Genomic DNA, 18,478 nt, shown 5'->3' with positions numbered 1-18,478 from the left:
TGTAAGATTGGCAAGAAAATTGGAAGCAGTTTTTTTCAGGATTCATGCAGTAACCTGGTACCTCGATGTTTTTCGGGTCTTAAACGGGGTGGTGCAGTCATATGTAACTCTGCAGGTATCTCTCTCTGTCTCCTGTGTCTTCCACTCCCTTGCTGCCATTAGTGGCTGGCAACATTTTGATTTGCAGTCTGAACTGAGACTCACCTTTGTATATGACATGGCTATCCTGTGGAAAGACGGGATAGGTAGCCCTCCTGAATCAGAGCTCCAAGGTGAGCTGTTTCAGATACCATCATTTCTAAACTCCACTTTCTTCAACATTCTGATGATGGGAAAGTGTGGTCAGTAGCTCAATGCTTTTCATTTTTGAGAATCTCAAAAGCAGAACCAGCATGCTCACTTCCTTAGTTAAAACACCCACCCCAAAGCACAGTTATGTTTGGTTTTTAATGCTGTATGTTACTAGCCTAGATGTTTTGAATCTTCCCTCAATTGCATGCGGCTTTGAATCCATAAAAAATTAGATAAATTAATGTACAGACCCAACTCTAAAGCAGATGTTCTCACTGAGAGAATGAATTTTTACAGAGTTACAGGGCATCAGAAACACTGTAGATAGCCCTGTGCAGAAGAAGTGCCTGATAAAAGGACCTTACTGAAGTACATAAGGTACTGGAGTATCTTAACCTTGGTATCTGTGTGACAAAAAATCCCAGACCCTTTCTTTCTCCTGCCTGCACTGTGTTGTATCAGCATATGTGAGTATCCTTCAGATGAGTCTGGTCTTATGTCAGTGAAAGGCAGAAGAAAAATATCTGCCTTAATGGATCGAACCATTAGCAGGCGTAAATGAATGCATTTCTTCTGATGTTGGTGGGTTTGGAGATCTGACACAGAACAATCAGTGTGACAGGGTTTAATATCTAGGTGGAGCACCAGGGTTTAGGTAAGTGTTTTAAATCTTCAGATGCACAAAATATGGGAAGAGCCTTCCTTTAAAAATGTATTTGGGAAATGCTGGTGGTAAAATCATTGGCTTCTTCCTCCCTAGACTCCCTCTATCCCACAAGTATGCGGATCAATGATGAAGGACGACTAGTGGTGAATGTCTGAAGAGAGATTCATTTCCAGGACCAGCTGGTGATGTCCTACCCAGGTGCATACCCAACCTGTCCACCTGTAATATTTGTAGTGCTGTCTACCTGGCAGAGGAGAAAGGTACCACAGGAAAGGGTCTGTCTCAGTGCAGAAGGGAGAATATGTCACTCAGTCACTTTCTTTTCTGGGGTGCAAGTTAATTTCTTTCAATTCTCTTGCTTCTTTGCTCTTGTGTGCTGATTAATACCATGGCAGGCATCAGTATTAATTATGGGAAATTATAGTTTCCCTTTAACTCTTTCAGGAACATCTCTGGCATCAGTGGTGATGTCTGCTGACCACCCTGACCTCACATTTCCTCTCAAGTCTCCTACAAAGCAAGTCAACCTTCCACCAGCAGAATTTTATCTCCGGCTTTGCTGTGAGTTTGCATTCAGACTTGAGTTTAGGAAAGCAAAGGAACTGTCAGCTTTTAACATGCTCTCCGTGCAGTCATCAGCACTATCCAGTCAGTGTGGATCAACACGTTTGGTTACAGTTATGGTTACAATTATGTATTTTCATTACATAACGAGCAGTCAGAAGTCCGTAGTATCCCTGGAGCTTGACTTCAGAAGCCTGAACCTGTGCTCCTGCTAGTATTGGCTGGCACCATTTACTGAGCAGGCCAGTGCCGGAGCACTCTCCTGAAGAATTCACCTTAATGTTATCTCACTTGGCATTGGCAGGAAACTCTGATCCAGGAGTTACTGCTGAGGTTGTGAGAAGCTAGATCTTTTCCCTGCATGAGGCAAAGCTGCTTAACTCCTGCTGAGCTTGGAAGTCAATGGGAACTACTGTGGCCCCAAGGCCTGTGCCTCTGAGAGGGTAGAAGAGGCTTGCGTGAAAGTGTCTTGCTTTGCTGAGAGGGACTCAGCCAGTTACTCAGCTCTGGCTGAGCTGGCAGGAAAGGAGACACATTCACAAAATCACCTTCTCTTCAGAGAGATTTAGTGTTTTAGATTTGGACATTGACATATTTGATTCTCACCATCACAGCAAGATCAATCCCTCTAAGGCCTGATACTGCTTCCATATTAGTCCTCATTTTGCAGAGTGGAGGAGAAACGGTGTGTGTCAGTGCTTTGCCTATGCTGCTGAAGCGTGTTGGCAGTGTTGGTGCATACACTTCCTGTGTGAGGTAAAGCACCATGATCGTAAACAGTTTATGAAAATGTTTTGGTCTGAGTTTATGAAAGTGTTTTAGGCTGCTGCTGGGAATTTGGCTTCACCTCAGGGGCAATGTAAGCTGGAAGAGTGACTGTTCAGAGCCTGTGGAGACGCTCATTTCTCTAATCTTTTCACAGGTACAAGATTATTCAGGTACTTACGCTGTGATTTTCATCCTTTGCATTGCTGCGCCTTGTCAGCAACCTGCCCTTCCCACCATCTACAACCCAGGGGACCCAATTGCATTTGATATGGACATCAGGTTCCTACAGGTACATCAATTTACTTAGAACTTACATGGTTTTCTATGAAGCCACATGGGTAAAACCAGCCAAAGGCAAATTTAGGCTGCAAGGCAGGTGTTCTGTAACCACTGAAAGAGATGTCTGACATAAGCCATCCAGTACCAACTGTCAAGAGAAAACTGGGGAGTATTTCCGATGGGTTCAGAAGGAGTTTTAAAGTTCTTGTAGATTGCTCAAGATCTCATCTTGTCACATGAGATAAAAGCAAACTAAAATATTTTTTCTAGTGGTTAAAATATTGTTTATCCATTTATTTATCTCACAGTCCGGCTCATTCCGGAGTACTTGTATGCTTTTCCTCAGGAAGGCAGGGGCTGAAGAGGGAGGGAATTTTAGTTCTAAGTGCCATTTTTGTCAAAAATAACATGTAGTTCTAAGGTTGATTTTTAAAACTGAGATTCAATTTAATAGAATTGTAGCAAGAGGGTCTTTTTATCAAGCAGTGGGAAGCACTTCATGGGTGTTGAATAGAAATATTACTCTAACGACACTGTTTCAGCAACGGACTTCATGATGCCACCTTTTAACACAGGATGTTAATGATACACAGGAAGATGATTTTATGAGTGAGGAAATAACTGGAGTTGTGGTGGTATCTGCATATTAGGTTAATTTTGCAGTTCTGTGTTTATCATTGCATCCTTATGACTGTTATCCCTAGATTTATTGTGGCCAACAAGATTAAATAGTGGTGTGAGACTGTTTAGTTCTTTACCTTATTTCTGCGCTGGAGAGCCATTCACCTTCTGTTCCTGTTTGTATCTCGCTGACATTACACGTGTGGTAGGTCTCCCAAAAAGTTGCATTCATGGGGCAGCCACAGACCGGTGGCCTGGAGCCAGCTTCCTCCATCCAAATATGCCGGGCACTGTTGGGCTCCTGCAGCCACAAGGTGTTTGCAGTGGGGAAGGCAGGAGGGTGGTGACTGGGAGGGTCCTACCACGGCACCTGAGGAGTTAACCTTCTCTCAGGAAACTCCAGTGTGGTCTCCAAGCATGGCCTTCTGGGAGAGTTACTTTTCTGGGCAGCCTCTAGGTTGAAAGTGGAACATGTACAGTGCTGGTAGGGGCAGACAAGGTTTCTGATCCTGTGCTCATTGCTTTGAATATAGGAATTGTTTAGAGCAGGGGAAATCAGTTAGTCTTGAGCTAGGTTCTAGTCTTGATCTGGTTTTATTAGCCCCTTGACCAGAGACCTGTTCTCCCAGTAACTTTTGCAAGTGTCACTGAAAAGACACATTGCTGTCCCGTACCTGAGGAAACAGATAAACTTTTGCTATTTTACTTGGCAAAGTTGAAATAAAGTGCTACAATTGTGTATTTTAATGGGTCATGATGAGAAGCACAACAGGAGGTTTATGTATGTAGGAGGGATTCTTACAAATGCTGTGTACTGCTGAAAGGTTTGATCCACACATCACTACGGGGGCAGTGGTGTACAATGATCATTGTAAAGCTACAGCCAAAGGCATTTTCTTGACCATTTAATTTCACTTTTCCCCACAGGTCAGTGACCCAGTGGGAATAGAGTTCAGTCTAGGCACTCAAATGTTTCTGCTGTCCAGTAAGGACCCTTCTGTCTCTGACAGATCAATGGGATTTGGAGGAGGCCCTGATGTAGGCTTTAGTAAAGGTAAAAAAAGTCAATTGTGCATTCAGCATATTAGGAAAGCTAAAACAGAACCACTTTTAACAAGACCTGAGTATGTATTTTACTAGTTTTATAACCCCTGTATGGTCTACGTATTTGCACTGCAGAAAAGAAGAATACGGAAGCACTAAAATATGATGTAATTTAGTGTAATTGAAACGGGCTTTGGTTCTGTTTATGGGCTCGGAGGGGAAAAGCATTCCAAAGGTAGGTATAGTATTTAGGTACATAGATCTGAAACCACAGCTCTGAAAACTGTTGCTTAGCTACTACATAGAAACATAGAAACATAGAATAGTTAGGGTTGGAAAGGACCTCAAGATCATCTAGTTCCAACCCCCCTGCCATAGGCAGGGACACCTCAAACTAAACCATCCCACACAAGGCTTCATCCAACCTGGCCTTGAACACTGCCAGGGATGGAGCACTCACAACCTCCCTGGGCAACCCATTCCAGTGCCTCACCACCCTAACAGGAAAGAATTTCCTCCTTATATCCAACCTAAACTTCCCCTGTTTAAGTTTTAACCCATTGCCCCTTGTCCTGTCACTACAGTCCCTGACGAAGAGTCCCTCCCCAGCATCCCTATAGGCCCCCTTCAGATACTGGAAGGCTGCTATGAGGTCTCCACGCAGCCTTCTCTTCTCCAGGCTGAACAGCCCCAACTTTCTCAGCCTGTCTTCATACAGGAGGTGCTCCAGTCCCCTGATCATCCTCGTGGCCTCCTCTGGACTTGTTCCAGCAGTTCCATGTCCTTTTTATGTTGAGGACACCAGAACTGCACACAATACTCCAGGTGAGGTCTCACAAGAGCAGAGTAGAGGGGCAGGATCACCTCCTTCAACCTGCTGGTCACGCTCCTTTTGATGCAGCCCAGGATACGGTTGGCTTTCTGGGCTGCGAGCGCGCACTGCCTGCTCATGTTCATTTTCTCATCGACCAGCACCCCCAAGTCCTTCTCCACAGGGCTGCTCTGAATCTCTTCTTTGCCCAGTCTGTAGCCGTGCCTGGGATTGCTCTGACCCAGGTGTAGGACCTTGCACTTGTCGTGGTTGAACTTCATGAGATTGGCATCAGCCCACCTCACAAGCGTGTCAAGGTCCCTCTGGATGGCATCCCTTCCCTCCAGCGTATCAACCGGACCACACAGCTTGGTGTCATTGGCAAACTTGCTGAGGGCGCACTCAATCCCACTGTCCATGTCAGCGATGAAGATGTTAAACAAGACTGGTCCCAACACTGATCCCTGAGGGACACCACTCGTTTCTGGTCTCCAGCCGGACATCGAGCCATTGACCACAACTCTTTGTGTGCGGCCATCCAGCCAGTTCTTTATCCACCGAGTGGTCCATCCATCAAATTGATATCTCTCCAATTTAGAGAGAAGGATGTTGTATGGGACAGTGTCGAACGCTTTGCACAAGTCCAGGTAAATGACATCAACTGCTTTACCCTTGTCCATCAATTCCGTAGCCCCATCATAGAAGGCCACCAAATTGATCAGGCAGGATTTCCCCTTAGTGAAGCCATGCTGGCTGTCACCAAGCACCTTGTTGTTTTTCATGTGCCTTAGCATGCCTTCCAGGAGAATGTGCTCCAAGATTTTGCCAGGCACAGAGGTGAGACTGACTCGTCTGTAATTCCCTCACTCTGGTTGCTTTGCTTCCAAGTTGTCAAGAATAGAACTTTCTGCCCCATTTTGAGGGGACTAAATAATTTCTAGCCTGAAATTACTCTAGTTAGAAATGCAGGAATCGAATACTTGTACACTTGAGGATCCTCGACTTGGTCATGAGCCTGTTCTCAGTTACAGACTGGATGCACAGTAACTGCAGCTGGCTTCAGCCAAGATGCTCAGTCATTCTTGATTTTTTTGGAGTCCTGGCCCAGTGCTCTCACACTCTGTACTTACTCACTGGAGCTGTTATCAAGTTCCAGGGAAAGTCCTGGTAATGGCAGTATTGGGCCAGAAATTATTTTGTATTTAATTGGTCCCTTATTTGAGTTATCAATCTGAAACCCAAACGTCCAGTTAAGAACTTTGTTTGGCTTGATATCATTCTATCATGCTGTGTAGTTTCTTATACATGAATATGGGTTGCCATCTAGTGAAGAGAAGGGAAAAGCTTGCTTAAAAATGAGCTGCACTGTAAGAACCACACATCAATACCAATTGTAACAGAAAATAAGACTAAAGCCCATGATAAATTAATAGTAATAGTCATGGAACAGAGTGTGCTCATGTGCCAAGGGCACACCGGAAGCTATATAATTCATGTCCTGAGGATTTTAAAGAACAGTGGTTGGTTATAACTTGATCTAATAATTTAAAATTGACTGGTATAATTTAAAATGTATTAATTTGCTTTATTAGGATCTGAAATCCATGGCCAAGTGATGGTGGATCCAGTTCAGAATCTTGGTGACTCCTTCAGCTGTACCATTGAGAAGGTGTTCCTTTGCACTGAAGCTGGTGGGTACATGCCCAAGTACAGCCCAACCAGGAATACAGATGTCTGACTGACTCACTCTCCCTCTTGTACAGATTCAAGATCCGGTATGTAATGAAGAGTTACACTAGCAGGCATTTTTTAGATCCCAGATTTCCATATGAATCTGGAAATACTAGACTTACTTTCTTTAGGAAAAAGGTCCCTCAGAGACACAAGCAAGAGTCTTTAGAAACCTGGAGTTTTGTGCTATACTAGCAGCTGATCACACAGATGCTTTTCCTCTGGCAAAAGAGCCTGGCTCTGAGGGTTTCAGCCTGCTATCCACTCCATTCTTCCAGGTATGTTGTCTGATATGTACAGCACAAAAATTCTTTCCTGCTTAGATGGCTGAGGATGGAGACCAGAGCATGCAGGTATTCATGGGCACTGCTAGTGACAGACTTGAGCAACACATTTGCTTTGTTCTTTCTTCCCAGTAGTGCAGGAATAATGACAGCATTGCTTCATAACCCTGAGCTACTCTCTTGCAGCCTTTTGGTGCAGACACGTACACCTGTGGCTGCAAGCAGAAGTCACTGGTTTAGCTTACCAAGGGAGCCTTTTACAAGGGAGAAAACTAAGAAATTAATTGGATTTTCCTGCAGCTGGGGGAAAAAATAACGTAGTTGGTTTGTGAAATAAGAAGAGAGAACTCTGCATCCTGCTTTAAGTCAAATTAATTCAAATTCCTGAAGTCTTTTTTTGCTCTCCTGGAGTGGGTGATGCTTGCTTAAATTAAGACCAGTGTTTTGTTAGCTAAATACAGTGGCCTTTCTTCATTAACACTAGAAAGAAGTAGACTCTCTTTTAGAACATAGTTTATCTGACCTACTTCAGCAGTCTGCATTAAGATTAATCCTGTGTCCATTTGCCTATTTCTGCCGTTGACTTTAATAAGACTTATTTGGCAGCAAGCTTGGGGCATGTCTGGATGAACCTGAGGCTTGGTGTTTCCCAGCATATAGTAAATGTGCATGAAGGGGTGGTTCTGGCTTGCTGGGGTTTCATGCTTGTGGTTTTTTTTAAGGTGGCAGCTGGCTGAGAATGGTACATTCACACTATCTACAGAGTCCCATCAAAGGAGAATGCACACAGGCACAATGGCAAAAGAAGTCTTGACTACTGCCACATGTCCCCTGCTAAAGGAAGCATTGGCACCACAGCCTTTAATTGCAGTAGAAGAGCCAACCCAGACACCACGGTCTTCATGCAAGACATTGGAGCAGATAAGAACAGGGGCACAAATGTTCAGCATATTGCACTTGATCATTCTGACAAAGCTGTCATCGTCCAGAAAGACATGATCCCAGCTGGCACACCACACCACAGGCCCACTCTGGAAATAACAAGCAGGGACTCTGGAAATGGTGGTGTGCCTGTTACTGGAGGCGTGGCAGGACTGATGCTCCTGCTCTGCACTGTGATCCTAACTCTGTTCTTGTTGAAGCAGAGGAAACAGTGCTCTGCTTGGAAAAGCAAAGCACCCATCAACCACTCCAGCAGCAGTGACAGTTCCAAGTTGAACGTGCAGCTGCGAACGTGCCTTATATCCACCATGGAAGGTTGGTGCTTAGATGTATGCTGGTTTTGATTACATGTACAGTATCTAGCTTTCATGCAACTGTTTGTGGTTTGTTGTTTTTGTACTGATTATTGCAAGGAAAAGAAGAAGGTGTACGAGAATAGGAGCTATGTAGTAGATGACAGTGTTCATCTATGAGTGGTATCAAGTTTTGTCTTAAATTCTAATGAGGACCTCAGACATATGGACAGGAGACACACAGGTAAGGCTGTAATTGTGGTTACCTGTAAGGAGAGCATTACATGGGATCAATGAGAATTAGAACTCTCATAAAGCCACACCAGAAAAATAGTATGTTAGTGTTTAGGTAGGTGCTGGCTGACCTTAGTGCTTTCAAGCATCCTTAACCAGATTCTAGTATTCCAGAATAATACCAATTCCCCTACTGCACAGATAATCACCTACCTTTCTCTGCTTGATTAGAGCAACAAAACACAAGCAAGTACTTCTAAAGGCAGCTTGTTTTGACAGATGGCAATGGGGAATCACTTGTACCAGCTAAAGCAAGTAATTTTTTACTTCTTTTTTAACTACTTAGAAGAAAACAGATTTTGTATAGCTAGTAGGATGCCATTTGGGAGATGAAGGCTTAGTTCCTTTCGCTTTCTGGATGCTGGCACTTGAGAATTGTTAACACAAATGAAGTGCTGCTTAACTATGCAATAAAGCTTTCCCTTCTGCTTCAAGGTTTTTATTTAGGCTAGTTGTAAACAAATGGTCATGGCTTGGTTTGGGTTTTTGATGGTGGTGGTGGGCTTTGTTTTTTTGGGTTTTTTTTTTGTGAGGAGGGATACTTTTAAAGGAAGGCTTCAGCATTGCAACATTTTTGTTTTGGGTACGCTGTGTAAGCACTTACTTAAACTGATTTCTTCTAGGGCTGCCAACAATTCAACCTGTAAAGTGGTGTGGAGTGGCTGTTAACTCTCCTGTATGTACCAAGGGCAAAGTGTGGTTAGCAACCTGTTTTCACAGCTGGTGCCTGTGACTGTCACCTGAAATAGAAACTCATCTAATATACTAATAAGGACTGTGCTGCTATGTCTGCAGTCTATATGGGTGAATGAATTTTCACCTTTTTCTTTAGGTTTAGTTTTGCTTAAGTGCTGAAGATCTAAAAAGCTGCTTTTTATAGGGATGCATTTCTCCCCATTTACACAACAGTGATGCCTTTTGATATGTGTTCTTAAACAGGCCAAAATTGAACAAAGGTTACTCAATGCAAACTGAGCATTCAGTCTGTTGGGGTTTTTTGTATTTTTGTTTTGTTTGGGTTTGGGTTTTTTGTGTGGGTTCCGCCCCCAGTAAATTCCAAAGTTATGCTCCATTAGGTGATGGTATTGGGGAACACAAGATTTCATTTCAGCCTTTATGTGCTAGATACCTAAAAAATAATGGGTGGCATAGGAAATGCTCAGGCCCAGTACTGTCTGAGCAGCTGTGAACAGTGTGACTTGCCAGGCAGTGACTAGTCAAGCACTGGCTCTTTTCACAGTAACCAGCAAACATTTTACCACAGTCATTTAAGAGAAGGGGGTGTCCTGAGGTCAGGGTTCTTAAACCACGACAGGGGGTTGGTTTACATTTCGTTATGTTTTCTGTTCTGACTTGTTGCTGTTTGCCAATAAAAACAGTTCCACCATTCTTAGGCCATTCTAATTAAATACAAACCTCAGTGTGATTGACTTACCTCTCTTCTGTCACAAATTTTAAGCAGAAAATATTACTGTTTATTCCAATCTGTATGTATGTTATGTTGCTTATTAGTTCTTGAGGTAATATCAAAGAACAGAGTATATTGAATTTAACTTCACTGCACAAAGGTAAGTAAGGTCAGAGACATGGAATTTCCAGGAATGGGGTTTGACTGGTGGTGGCTCATGACACAAACCCCCAATTAAATACTTCTCTTGATCATAATGGAGTAAGTGTTCACCACAACCTAAGAGATAAAAAAATTGGGGATGATTTTTAAATGGGTATTCAAGTGGAAACATTAATGAAAAAAAAAAAAGCCACGTGAAGCCTTATTAATAAATGAAGCCTATTTTATTACTTCAAGTGTTAATGGTAAAAAAAATTCAGCACAGCTGTTGCATTTAAAAAAGTGAAACTACATTAAGTACTATGTTTCTAGTTCAGTAAACAGATGAACCCGATGTCCTTTAATGACATAATAGTTGAGCATTATACAGTACATCTTATGAAGACCCGTAAATTAAAGAACTACTTTTTAAATTTAGTGATTATAAAAATTCTGCATTCACAGCTTTAGCTTCTTTTTTCTTCCACGACCATCAGGAGTACCATCCATTTTGCGCTTCTGTGCCTGGAAGGTAAGATTTTAATAAGTTATTGTGATACAAAAGGATTGTAAGCAAGCAACGCCTTTCTAGTCAAAGGAGATGGAGATGATTTACACTCTGGCAGCTTTAAAAAAGTGATAAATTACAGATGATGTAATACGGCAAACACGTACATCCTCCTCAGGATAGCTGTTGCTTTGTATTCTTCCAGTTCTGGAAGAGTATGATTTCATACAGGCAAGAAGTGTATAGAAGGAAATAAGGCTGTTATAAAGCTTCCTGTTTATGAAATGGTATTTCTAAATACCTACTTAAATAGTCTGTGAACAGTTCTAAGAAACTTATTAATCCTCCACTCTTCACTCATTTCTGCACATCTGCAACGTCAGTTGTGCTTCTAAGTTTTTTATACAGCAGCTCTACGTGACAACTACCTGAACAACAAATCCAGGCAAGAAATGGGTAAAGAAAGTTGATATTTCCTTCGTGTATTTAGCAGTACTTTGAATATAGTCAGCAAAGAGAGCAGTCAAGCATACAAGCTGTTTTCCCAAATCTAGCTCTAAAAGCCCATTTCATGACCAATCCCCATATAAGGACATTAATGGCAGAGAGCAGAGTCTGCACTGGAACACTCGGCATTCCCAAAGAGGAAGAAATGGTGTGTACTGCCTGTGTATCCCTTAGTGGTAAGCACTATTTTTTTAGGGATAAAAATTAATCAAAAAGCCAAATAAATCTCAGGGTTATTTTACCAGGGTAAACCTATGCAGTGTACCAAGTCAGTGATCCAAAACATAATAGGTTTATCTGCTCCAAGGCATGCGAACTACAATTTAAAACCTAAACTTATTTTTCTTTATTTGACATCCATGACAGTACTAGCTAATCCAGCTCTTACTATTGACTTAGAAGGTTTTTGGTTGTTGTCTCAGACAACTGGAAAAGTGCCCTGTCTTCAAATGAGCTTTCCACAGAAATGCCTTTTTAAAATCCTACCGAAGATGGTTTTGGTCCACGTTTCTTCTTTTCTGCCTTTTCCTTTTCTTCCAGTTCCATGTTTTCTCTTTCAATCAGGGTGATTAAGGTATTGCATCTCCTTTGCAGCTCCTAAATTGCACAACATATTCACTCACTACATTAGGCAGCCACTTAAGGTAGAAATCATAGTATACTATTAGAAATGCCTTTAAGTAGGTCACTTTTCGCTGTATCTTGGCAGAGTGAAAAGGGAATAAAATATTTTGCATTAGTTATTGACTGGCTTTACAGGAATGGCTTTGATGCAGATGTTTGCTTTTTAAAACATGTTTGTATTTTAACTCAAATTCATGCTGATTTTGAAAAACCATGCCTTGGGATTTTATACTACTCTTCCCATAAGACTTTTTAGTTTACTGCATTTGCCATCCACTACAGTTGTTGAGAAGTCTGTAAGAATATAATGTACTGTACACGTGCACATACCTCAGTGTTTCAGAAGCTATGTAATTAGGCTGGTGCATAACTGTGTGGTCACAGGCACTCATGATCAAAAAGCAGAACAGATTAATACTTACCATTGCAGTTCTGGACTTCAGAAACCAGTCAAATCTGAACTGTGGGGAGTTCCGGATGCACTGTCTTAATTCATCATAGACATTTTCTTTATCAAATCCTAGCTTGTGAAGCATACAGATTAGAAAGCGATCTTCCTCTTCAGTGTAATTCTTCCCTTTATTGGTACCATAAGATATTCTTAGCTGGTGGAAAGGGGCTTTGTATCTGCCAATCTAAACAAAACAAGTAAGATCATATAAAACTAAGAAATGGCTGAGAATTAGTATGGAACTATTTTATGTGAAAGCAATACATCAACTGAAGACAGGCAAGTGAACAATAACAAGTTAGAGAACTGGCTTTTGTGATCTCTGGTGCTAACCACAGCTAAGGAACTGTGGGTTCTAGACAGTGCATTTGTCAACACTGTCTGCATTGGTAGGCAAGAGTTTTGTCTGTGATCATTTGATTAAGGGCAGACTTCAGGCCTACCACTAACTACGTTTGAAAACAGTCACAATCTGCCAGTGATCCTTTTTAACCACGAATGGTCAAAATCACAGTAAGAGTAAGAAAGTCTCAGTGTTCCTACTGAGACTGTGGCCCATGGTTCAGCTGAATTCTAGTTACTTGAGTCAGAGACTGTTCTTCCCCTGACTTTCCTAGAGAGAAATAACTGGTCATACCTGAAGTGGAAGGGAAATTCTGATACATTGTCTTAATTTAATACAAGTCTGGTCATTACCAAACCTGGTTGGTGAAACAGATCCGAAGAAAGCCTCCTCTGCTTGTTATGCATGTCTTCTGTTTTTAAGAGCTCTAAATGTGTGTATATATATAGCATTTTCAATTACATGGGTCCAAAAGAAATTCTGCTACTTCAAAAAGCATGTTGTTCATAAGCAGTTTGACATATAGCACTATGACCTATTTGTCCTATGATAAAGATAAGTGTTGCAGACAACAAGGGAGGCCATTCGTGAAGTTATCATCATAGCCAGGACAGCACTTCTAAAGAGTGGAAAAGCTATAGGAACAGAATATGCAAAAGAGGCAAATCCCAAGCCTAATGTGTTGTTTTCATTCATTAGTTGTCATCATTCATCGGCTAACCAGAGTCCCTCATCAAACCTCACTGGCACAGGGAAAGAAAGGAAACAGGGAACACAGCAGAGGTACCTTTGTATCAAGTGCTTTTTTAATGCTGATTCGTCTCTGGATTCTGGCTTCTCCTCTTTCTATCTGAGCCATGATCTTCTCTATGTCCTGGAGTTCATTGCATCTTTCCCAAAACACAGCTAAGAAAAGAACAATTGCTTAATCACACATCTTCAAACTTAGGGGTTTTGTACCTTAAAAAAAGATGTTAGCCCTTTACCAGAACTTACTGCTATATAAAAGCAGACATGTCTTTAATCATTAAGAAACCTTCCCCTCCTGGTACCATGTTCTGCAGTATTACAAATGCTGTTTTGAAGGGGGTAGATACAGGAGTCCTCAGTTTAAATGAGGGGCAATACAGACCAGGATGGTTTTTTTCAGCCAACCTTCTTCTCAAAGAAAAAAAATGCTTCTTAAAATAGAAACTGATATAACAGCACTAAGTTTTTACAGAGAGAAGCAGGAAGGCGAGTGGCCAAAGACAGAAGCAAATAAGTGCTAAAAAAAAGGACAGAGAGATGCTTAAATAAGTTTTCCTTAAAGCATTGTTCATCTCTGTAACCTGCTATGTACCCTCAGAAATTCAGCCCCAGGACCTTGCAGCTGCAGTACAGCAGAAAACACTCCCAAGACATCAGAGGTAAATAGCCAAATGGCCTAGGTTACAAAGCCTGATGGGCATTATATATTTGGTCACAAAATGTTTACTGTATCCCACTCTTGATGGGGATGAGGTAATACAGGGGTAGAGATTCAAGAAAACTACTGATAAGTATATACAAGGAAAAGTAAAATCTCTCCAGCTGAGCACTGTTTGTCCACATTTCCTTTTGCAAAAATTAACAAGTATGTATTGAAGCCAGCACTGTCCAGTCGGCATAGATTTAGGATGTATTAAGGTTGTTAGACCCCCATTTTGTGCGGCTTTAATTATGCAGTGGCTTAACATGGCAAAATAAGCAGCATTAGATATGGGATCTCAAAGATGACTGCTTAACAAGGAAAGTTACCTGAATACTCAATTACTTCCTCTGGGGTTTTTCCTTCCACTTCTCGTGCTATATTTTCAATGTCATCACGGCCCCATTTTTCATTAGCTTTGATGAACTGGTTAAAATCTCTCTTATTCCAGTTAGTGAATCCCTTTAGAGCAATCAAAAGGAAACATCACACAGAAGTTTAGGATTTGTCTGTCTCCAAACTCAATAGATTTCTTTAAAACTCCCATAACAAACACCTCCATCATTCCAACAGTACTAAACCTCTGCTTTCCCTGCAGTTTAATGTTAGCAGAAAAATTGTTTTATACTGCAGTCATTGTACTCTCTTAACTACCTGCTGGTTCTAGGTAAGAGTCTCTACCTCATAAACTAATCCCTCCTCTTTTTTGAAAGAGTACATGGGATCACTTTTTAGTGAAGCAAGTAAGAGTCCATATTGGTTTTGTTTTGTCAAAAAGGCCCACCACATGCCCCACAGATACCATCAGCCATTTTCTAGTTGCCCTCTCTCAGAAGGTCTAAAGCAGTCTTGTGATGATATTCAGTAGGGACAAAAACAGTACTGCTGAAGTTATCAGCTGCCCAAATAGGCTCATTTCATATTAGCAGTAACCTCTAAAAGCAGCTGGCAGTTCTGCCAGCCATGTTTCGATTTAACCACAGCTTTAATTGACTGCACTGATTGTAATAATGATCTTGTCCTGTAATTCTGCTTCCTCTCCACCAAAATAGAATGTGAAAATGCAATACCCAAATAAGGCATAACAGGCATTAACCTCTTTTAAATCATTTAAATGCATATGCTATCAAATTATATTCCTGTTTAGCTCATATCCACTTTAAGAGGGATGTTCTCCACTACCAGTAATAGTTTAGGAAAACTGACCATTCATTCTGTAGCATTAATTTCCACATGGGAGTGATACTTTGGCATAATGTGGGACGTAGCACCTCCAGCCCTGCAGCAAGTCTGCAAGACAGCTGAGGAAAAATGTCACGGCAACTGTCAATGTAAACTTGGGAAGCCAGACTCTGATACCGGGCTAGTTCTTACTCTTCAAGCTTAAAATACACAGGATGTAGATCATAAAATCATACAGTGGTTTGGGGTGAAAGGGACCTTAAAAAGTATCTAGTTCCAGCTCCAGTCAGATTCAGTAGAATGCAAGTACACTAATTAGGTGCACCACCTTCAAAGGTATCCAGGCCCACAACAAACAATGCTAAACCTCTTGTCAGTCAGAACCAAAATTTGCAGCTCTGTTAACTACAGCACGTCAATCAACAACCAAGAAATGTTCCTGTAACAAACACTGTAAACCACAAAGCAAACTTCAGCTGATCTCAGTCTCACTAAAGACTCAACCATACCTGGGTTAGGAGCTTCTCCTTTTCTTCTAGTTCTTCATCATTAAGTGGTTCAGCCTCATCAATCTTAAGCTGCTCTTCTTTTTGTGCTTGGGCTGCATTTGGCAGATCAGGATTACGAGGTACCTGAATGGTTTTGTGAAATTTGATTAATATTTTACAGCTAATTGCCACTTTCTTGTTAATATAACCTATTCATTTGTGCAGTTCAACATTTATTTCATTTACATTAGTGTGAAAGGCAGGAGAAGTATGTATTCTACTGTTGCAATGTGTGAATTCCACAATTACCTTGTACCCAATTGTTTTCCTGTAGTAGAGAATCTCTTTTTCTAATAGTTCAAACAAGCGTGGAGGAAAGAACTGGAAGTCCTGTACATTTGGCTGTTTCGGAGGCCGTGGTGCCTGAAATACAAAGTTCGTATGTGACTCGCTTCCACATCCAGAACTTGTTTTGCTTCTAACAGTAACAATTGATTACGGGAGGGGAGGAGTTAATCCAACTCACCTTGGGTGCTTTTGGCTCACTGACTCGAAGAGCCTCTCTGAAGTAAGCATCCACAGCATAATTGGCTTTTCTTTCTCTTTTTGGTGGTTCAATCCACTCTGTAAAGGCCATCTATAAGAAAAAATCCCACCGTCCAAAGTAATATTAAGACTAAGCCTATGCTGTATTTTAACCAACACTTCTTAAGTAAATATGGTTGAATCATACAACTTAGTGCTTTCCTCCCAAAGATATCTAGATGTTACCTTCTGTTTTTCCCTGTAGTCTTCCCCTTCAAAATTATACACACTGGACTCTGTATCCATTGTGAAATTCCTGAGTGAGCTTTCACCCATCTTTGAAAGTTTTTCGTTCATTTCCGCAGTCTTGGAGGGAGAAGAGAAAAGAGCAGTAGTAATTTTGAAAGGTATTTTCATTGTAAAACATTCCATGTTCATGTAGAAAAAACAAACGCAGCCTCAGAGAGTGGTTTGGGTTGGAAGGAACCTTAAAGCTCATCTAGTTCCAACCCCCTGCCATGGGCAGGGACACCTCCCACTAGACAAGGTTGCTCAAAAGCCCAATATGTAACCCTCAGTAGCAAACCCCCTTATTCTCTCTGGCTTACAACCAAGCTATCATCTAGGGACACACTATCTCACCATCAAATTTAAAGTGGGCTTCTGTTCTTTTGAACTTTATCTCACCTTCTTTGCACCTCTTTCCAAAATGTGGTCAATATCTTCATCTGTAATCTCGCTTTCCTTTGAGGCAAACACGTGTGTTGCTCCATGCCTAATCATTTGCAGCATTTCATCCTTCCCAAGTTTATTCAGGTTTTGATCCACCAGTCTTCCTGAAGATAAAAGCATTGGAGGATAACAACTAAGAAGTGAGTTTACATTGTGGAAGGAGCAGTCCATGATCTTTCCCTCCTTTGCATTTTTGCTCAGTGAAAGAAATTCCAGATGAAGATTAAAAGAAAAAAAAAAAAAGGGGGGGGGGTGGGGGTGGTGTGGTGTGTGGAAGGGGAAAGAGAGAAGCAGTGAAATCTAGCCAGGAATCACATACATTTGCTTTTTAATACATGAACTGTATTCAGCAAACACAATGCGAGGTGTGACGTGTTCCATATAAGCTTTGTTACATAAGCTTTGTTATGGTGCGTGTTTTCACAAGTTCCAGACTAAACATTATTGAATCACTTTTTCAGAAATAAAGTTACTAATTCCAATCAAGTCAACTGAGAAGGTGACACTGCCATTGCTTCTGCCCATCTTTATTAAAATCTTTATTAAAATTAGTAACTTGCCTAGGAAAAAAAGGCAAGATACTAATTTCTCCAAAGGAGAAGTTGAGTGCTTAAAATTAAATCTGACTATATCCACTTGTATGGATACATAATATATTACTAGGGGAGCTAACCAAAAAGTGAGTGAGGGAAAGCCAACCCCTAGAGTAAAATACATTTTCAAGTGCATCTGGCTTTTGCAATCTGCCTTCACAGTCCAGCTGAGGCAAAAGCAACATTCCCCTTGATTCTTACCAGCTGATTTCACCAGTTTCCAAGTTGTGAAAAACAAGAGGAAAGTTACATCATGTATACAAAAAAAATGGCCTTCATATACTTGCCTTGCTGAATGACTATGGAATCTAGCCGGAGCTTCATTTCTGCACGTTCCACTATTCTTTCTTCCACTGTATTGTCTGTGATAAACCTGAACACCCGAACAGTCTTTGTTTGGCCAATTCTGTGTGCTCGATCCTAGGCAAAAACCCAAAGTAATAAAAAATTCAGTACTTGGTTTCCAGCATGACTTTAAAATCACTCTTCCATTTATTGGTTTCAACATAGTAATTTACAGAACAGAATAGCAGAGGTTAGTTAAACCTTTACAGATGCATTATTATAGCTTTATAGCACCTTCTTGCCTGCACTGCAAGTTTTGGGATGGCTTTTTCAATACTGTCAGTAACGAGTCTGGCTCTAGATGTCATCCCTAAAAACAGCAGTGTTTGGGTTCTTCCTTTGTTAAATCACAGAATCACAGAATCACAGAATCACAGAATCCCAAGGGTTGGAAGGGACCTAAAAAGATCATCTAGTCCAACCCCCCTGCAAGGGATAAGACTGGATGCTCCTGCTCTTATGTAACCTTCTGTAAAATAGAAGTATTTAAGACATGAACTCTGTACTGAACAAAAGCTACATTTCTTGAAATCCTTGAGCTGTGCCATATTTAATGAAAAAGACAATACACTTCCCTCACCTGACTGGCAGA

The 18,478-nt window shown here is 41.3% G+C and overlaps 1 protein-coding gene and 1 pseudogene across 1 annotated transcript in view; one reads left to right on the top strand and one right to left on the bottom strand.

Annotated features, from left to right (window-relative positions):
* Nucleotides 1–9,999, top strand: part of LOC136006275 (FRAS1-related extracellular matrix protein 2-like) — a 93,549-nt pseudogene extending 83,550 nt beyond the window's left edge.
* A 362-nt stretch (nucleotides 10,000–10,361) lies between these two features.
* The window catches only part of SMARCA5 (SWI/SNF related, matrix associated, actin dependent regulator of chromatin, subfamily a, member 5), a 23,753-nt gene continuing 15,636 nt past the window's right edge, over nucleotides 10,362–18,478 (bottom strand). Inside the window, exons 14-24 of the mRNA XM_065687929.1 lie at nucleotides 17,825–17,961; nucleotides 16,904–17,048; nucleotides 16,463–16,582; nucleotides 16,218–16,328; nucleotides 16,001–16,114; nucleotides 15,713–15,835; nucleotides 14,351–14,483; nucleotides 13,359–13,477; nucleotides 12,200–12,412; nucleotides 11,640–11,750; nucleotides 10,362–10,663 (exon numbers count right to left, since the gene is read on the bottom strand). Of these exons, the coding sequence (XP_065544001.1) occupies nucleotides 10,598–10,663; nucleotides 11,640–11,750; nucleotides 12,200–12,412; nucleotides 13,359–13,477; nucleotides 14,351–14,483; nucleotides 15,713–15,835; nucleotides 16,001–16,114; nucleotides 16,218–16,328; nucleotides 16,463–16,582; nucleotides 16,904–17,048; nucleotides 17,825–17,961 (1,392 nt within the window). The 3' untranslated portion in view covers nucleotides 10,362–10,597. The remainder of the gene's footprint in view (nucleotides 10,664–11,639; nucleotides 11,751–12,199; nucleotides 12,413–13,358; nucleotides 13,478–14,350; nucleotides 14,484–15,712; nucleotides 15,836–16,000; nucleotides 16,115–16,217; nucleotides 16,329–16,462; nucleotides 16,583–16,903; nucleotides 17,049–17,824; nucleotides 17,962–18,478) is intronic.

This window comes from Lathamus discolor, chromosome 1 (genome assembly GCF_037157495.1).
Source record: "Lathamus discolor isolate bLatDis1 chromosome 1, bLatDis1.hap1, whole genome shotgun sequence".
In the NCBI taxonomy this organism is placed as follows: Eukaryota; Metazoa; Chordata; class Aves; order Psittaciformes; family Psittacidae; genus Lathamus; species Lathamus discolor.
The sequence above is the reverse complement of the archived record's forward strand: the minus strand, read 5'-3'. Positions and strand labels throughout refer to the sequence as shown.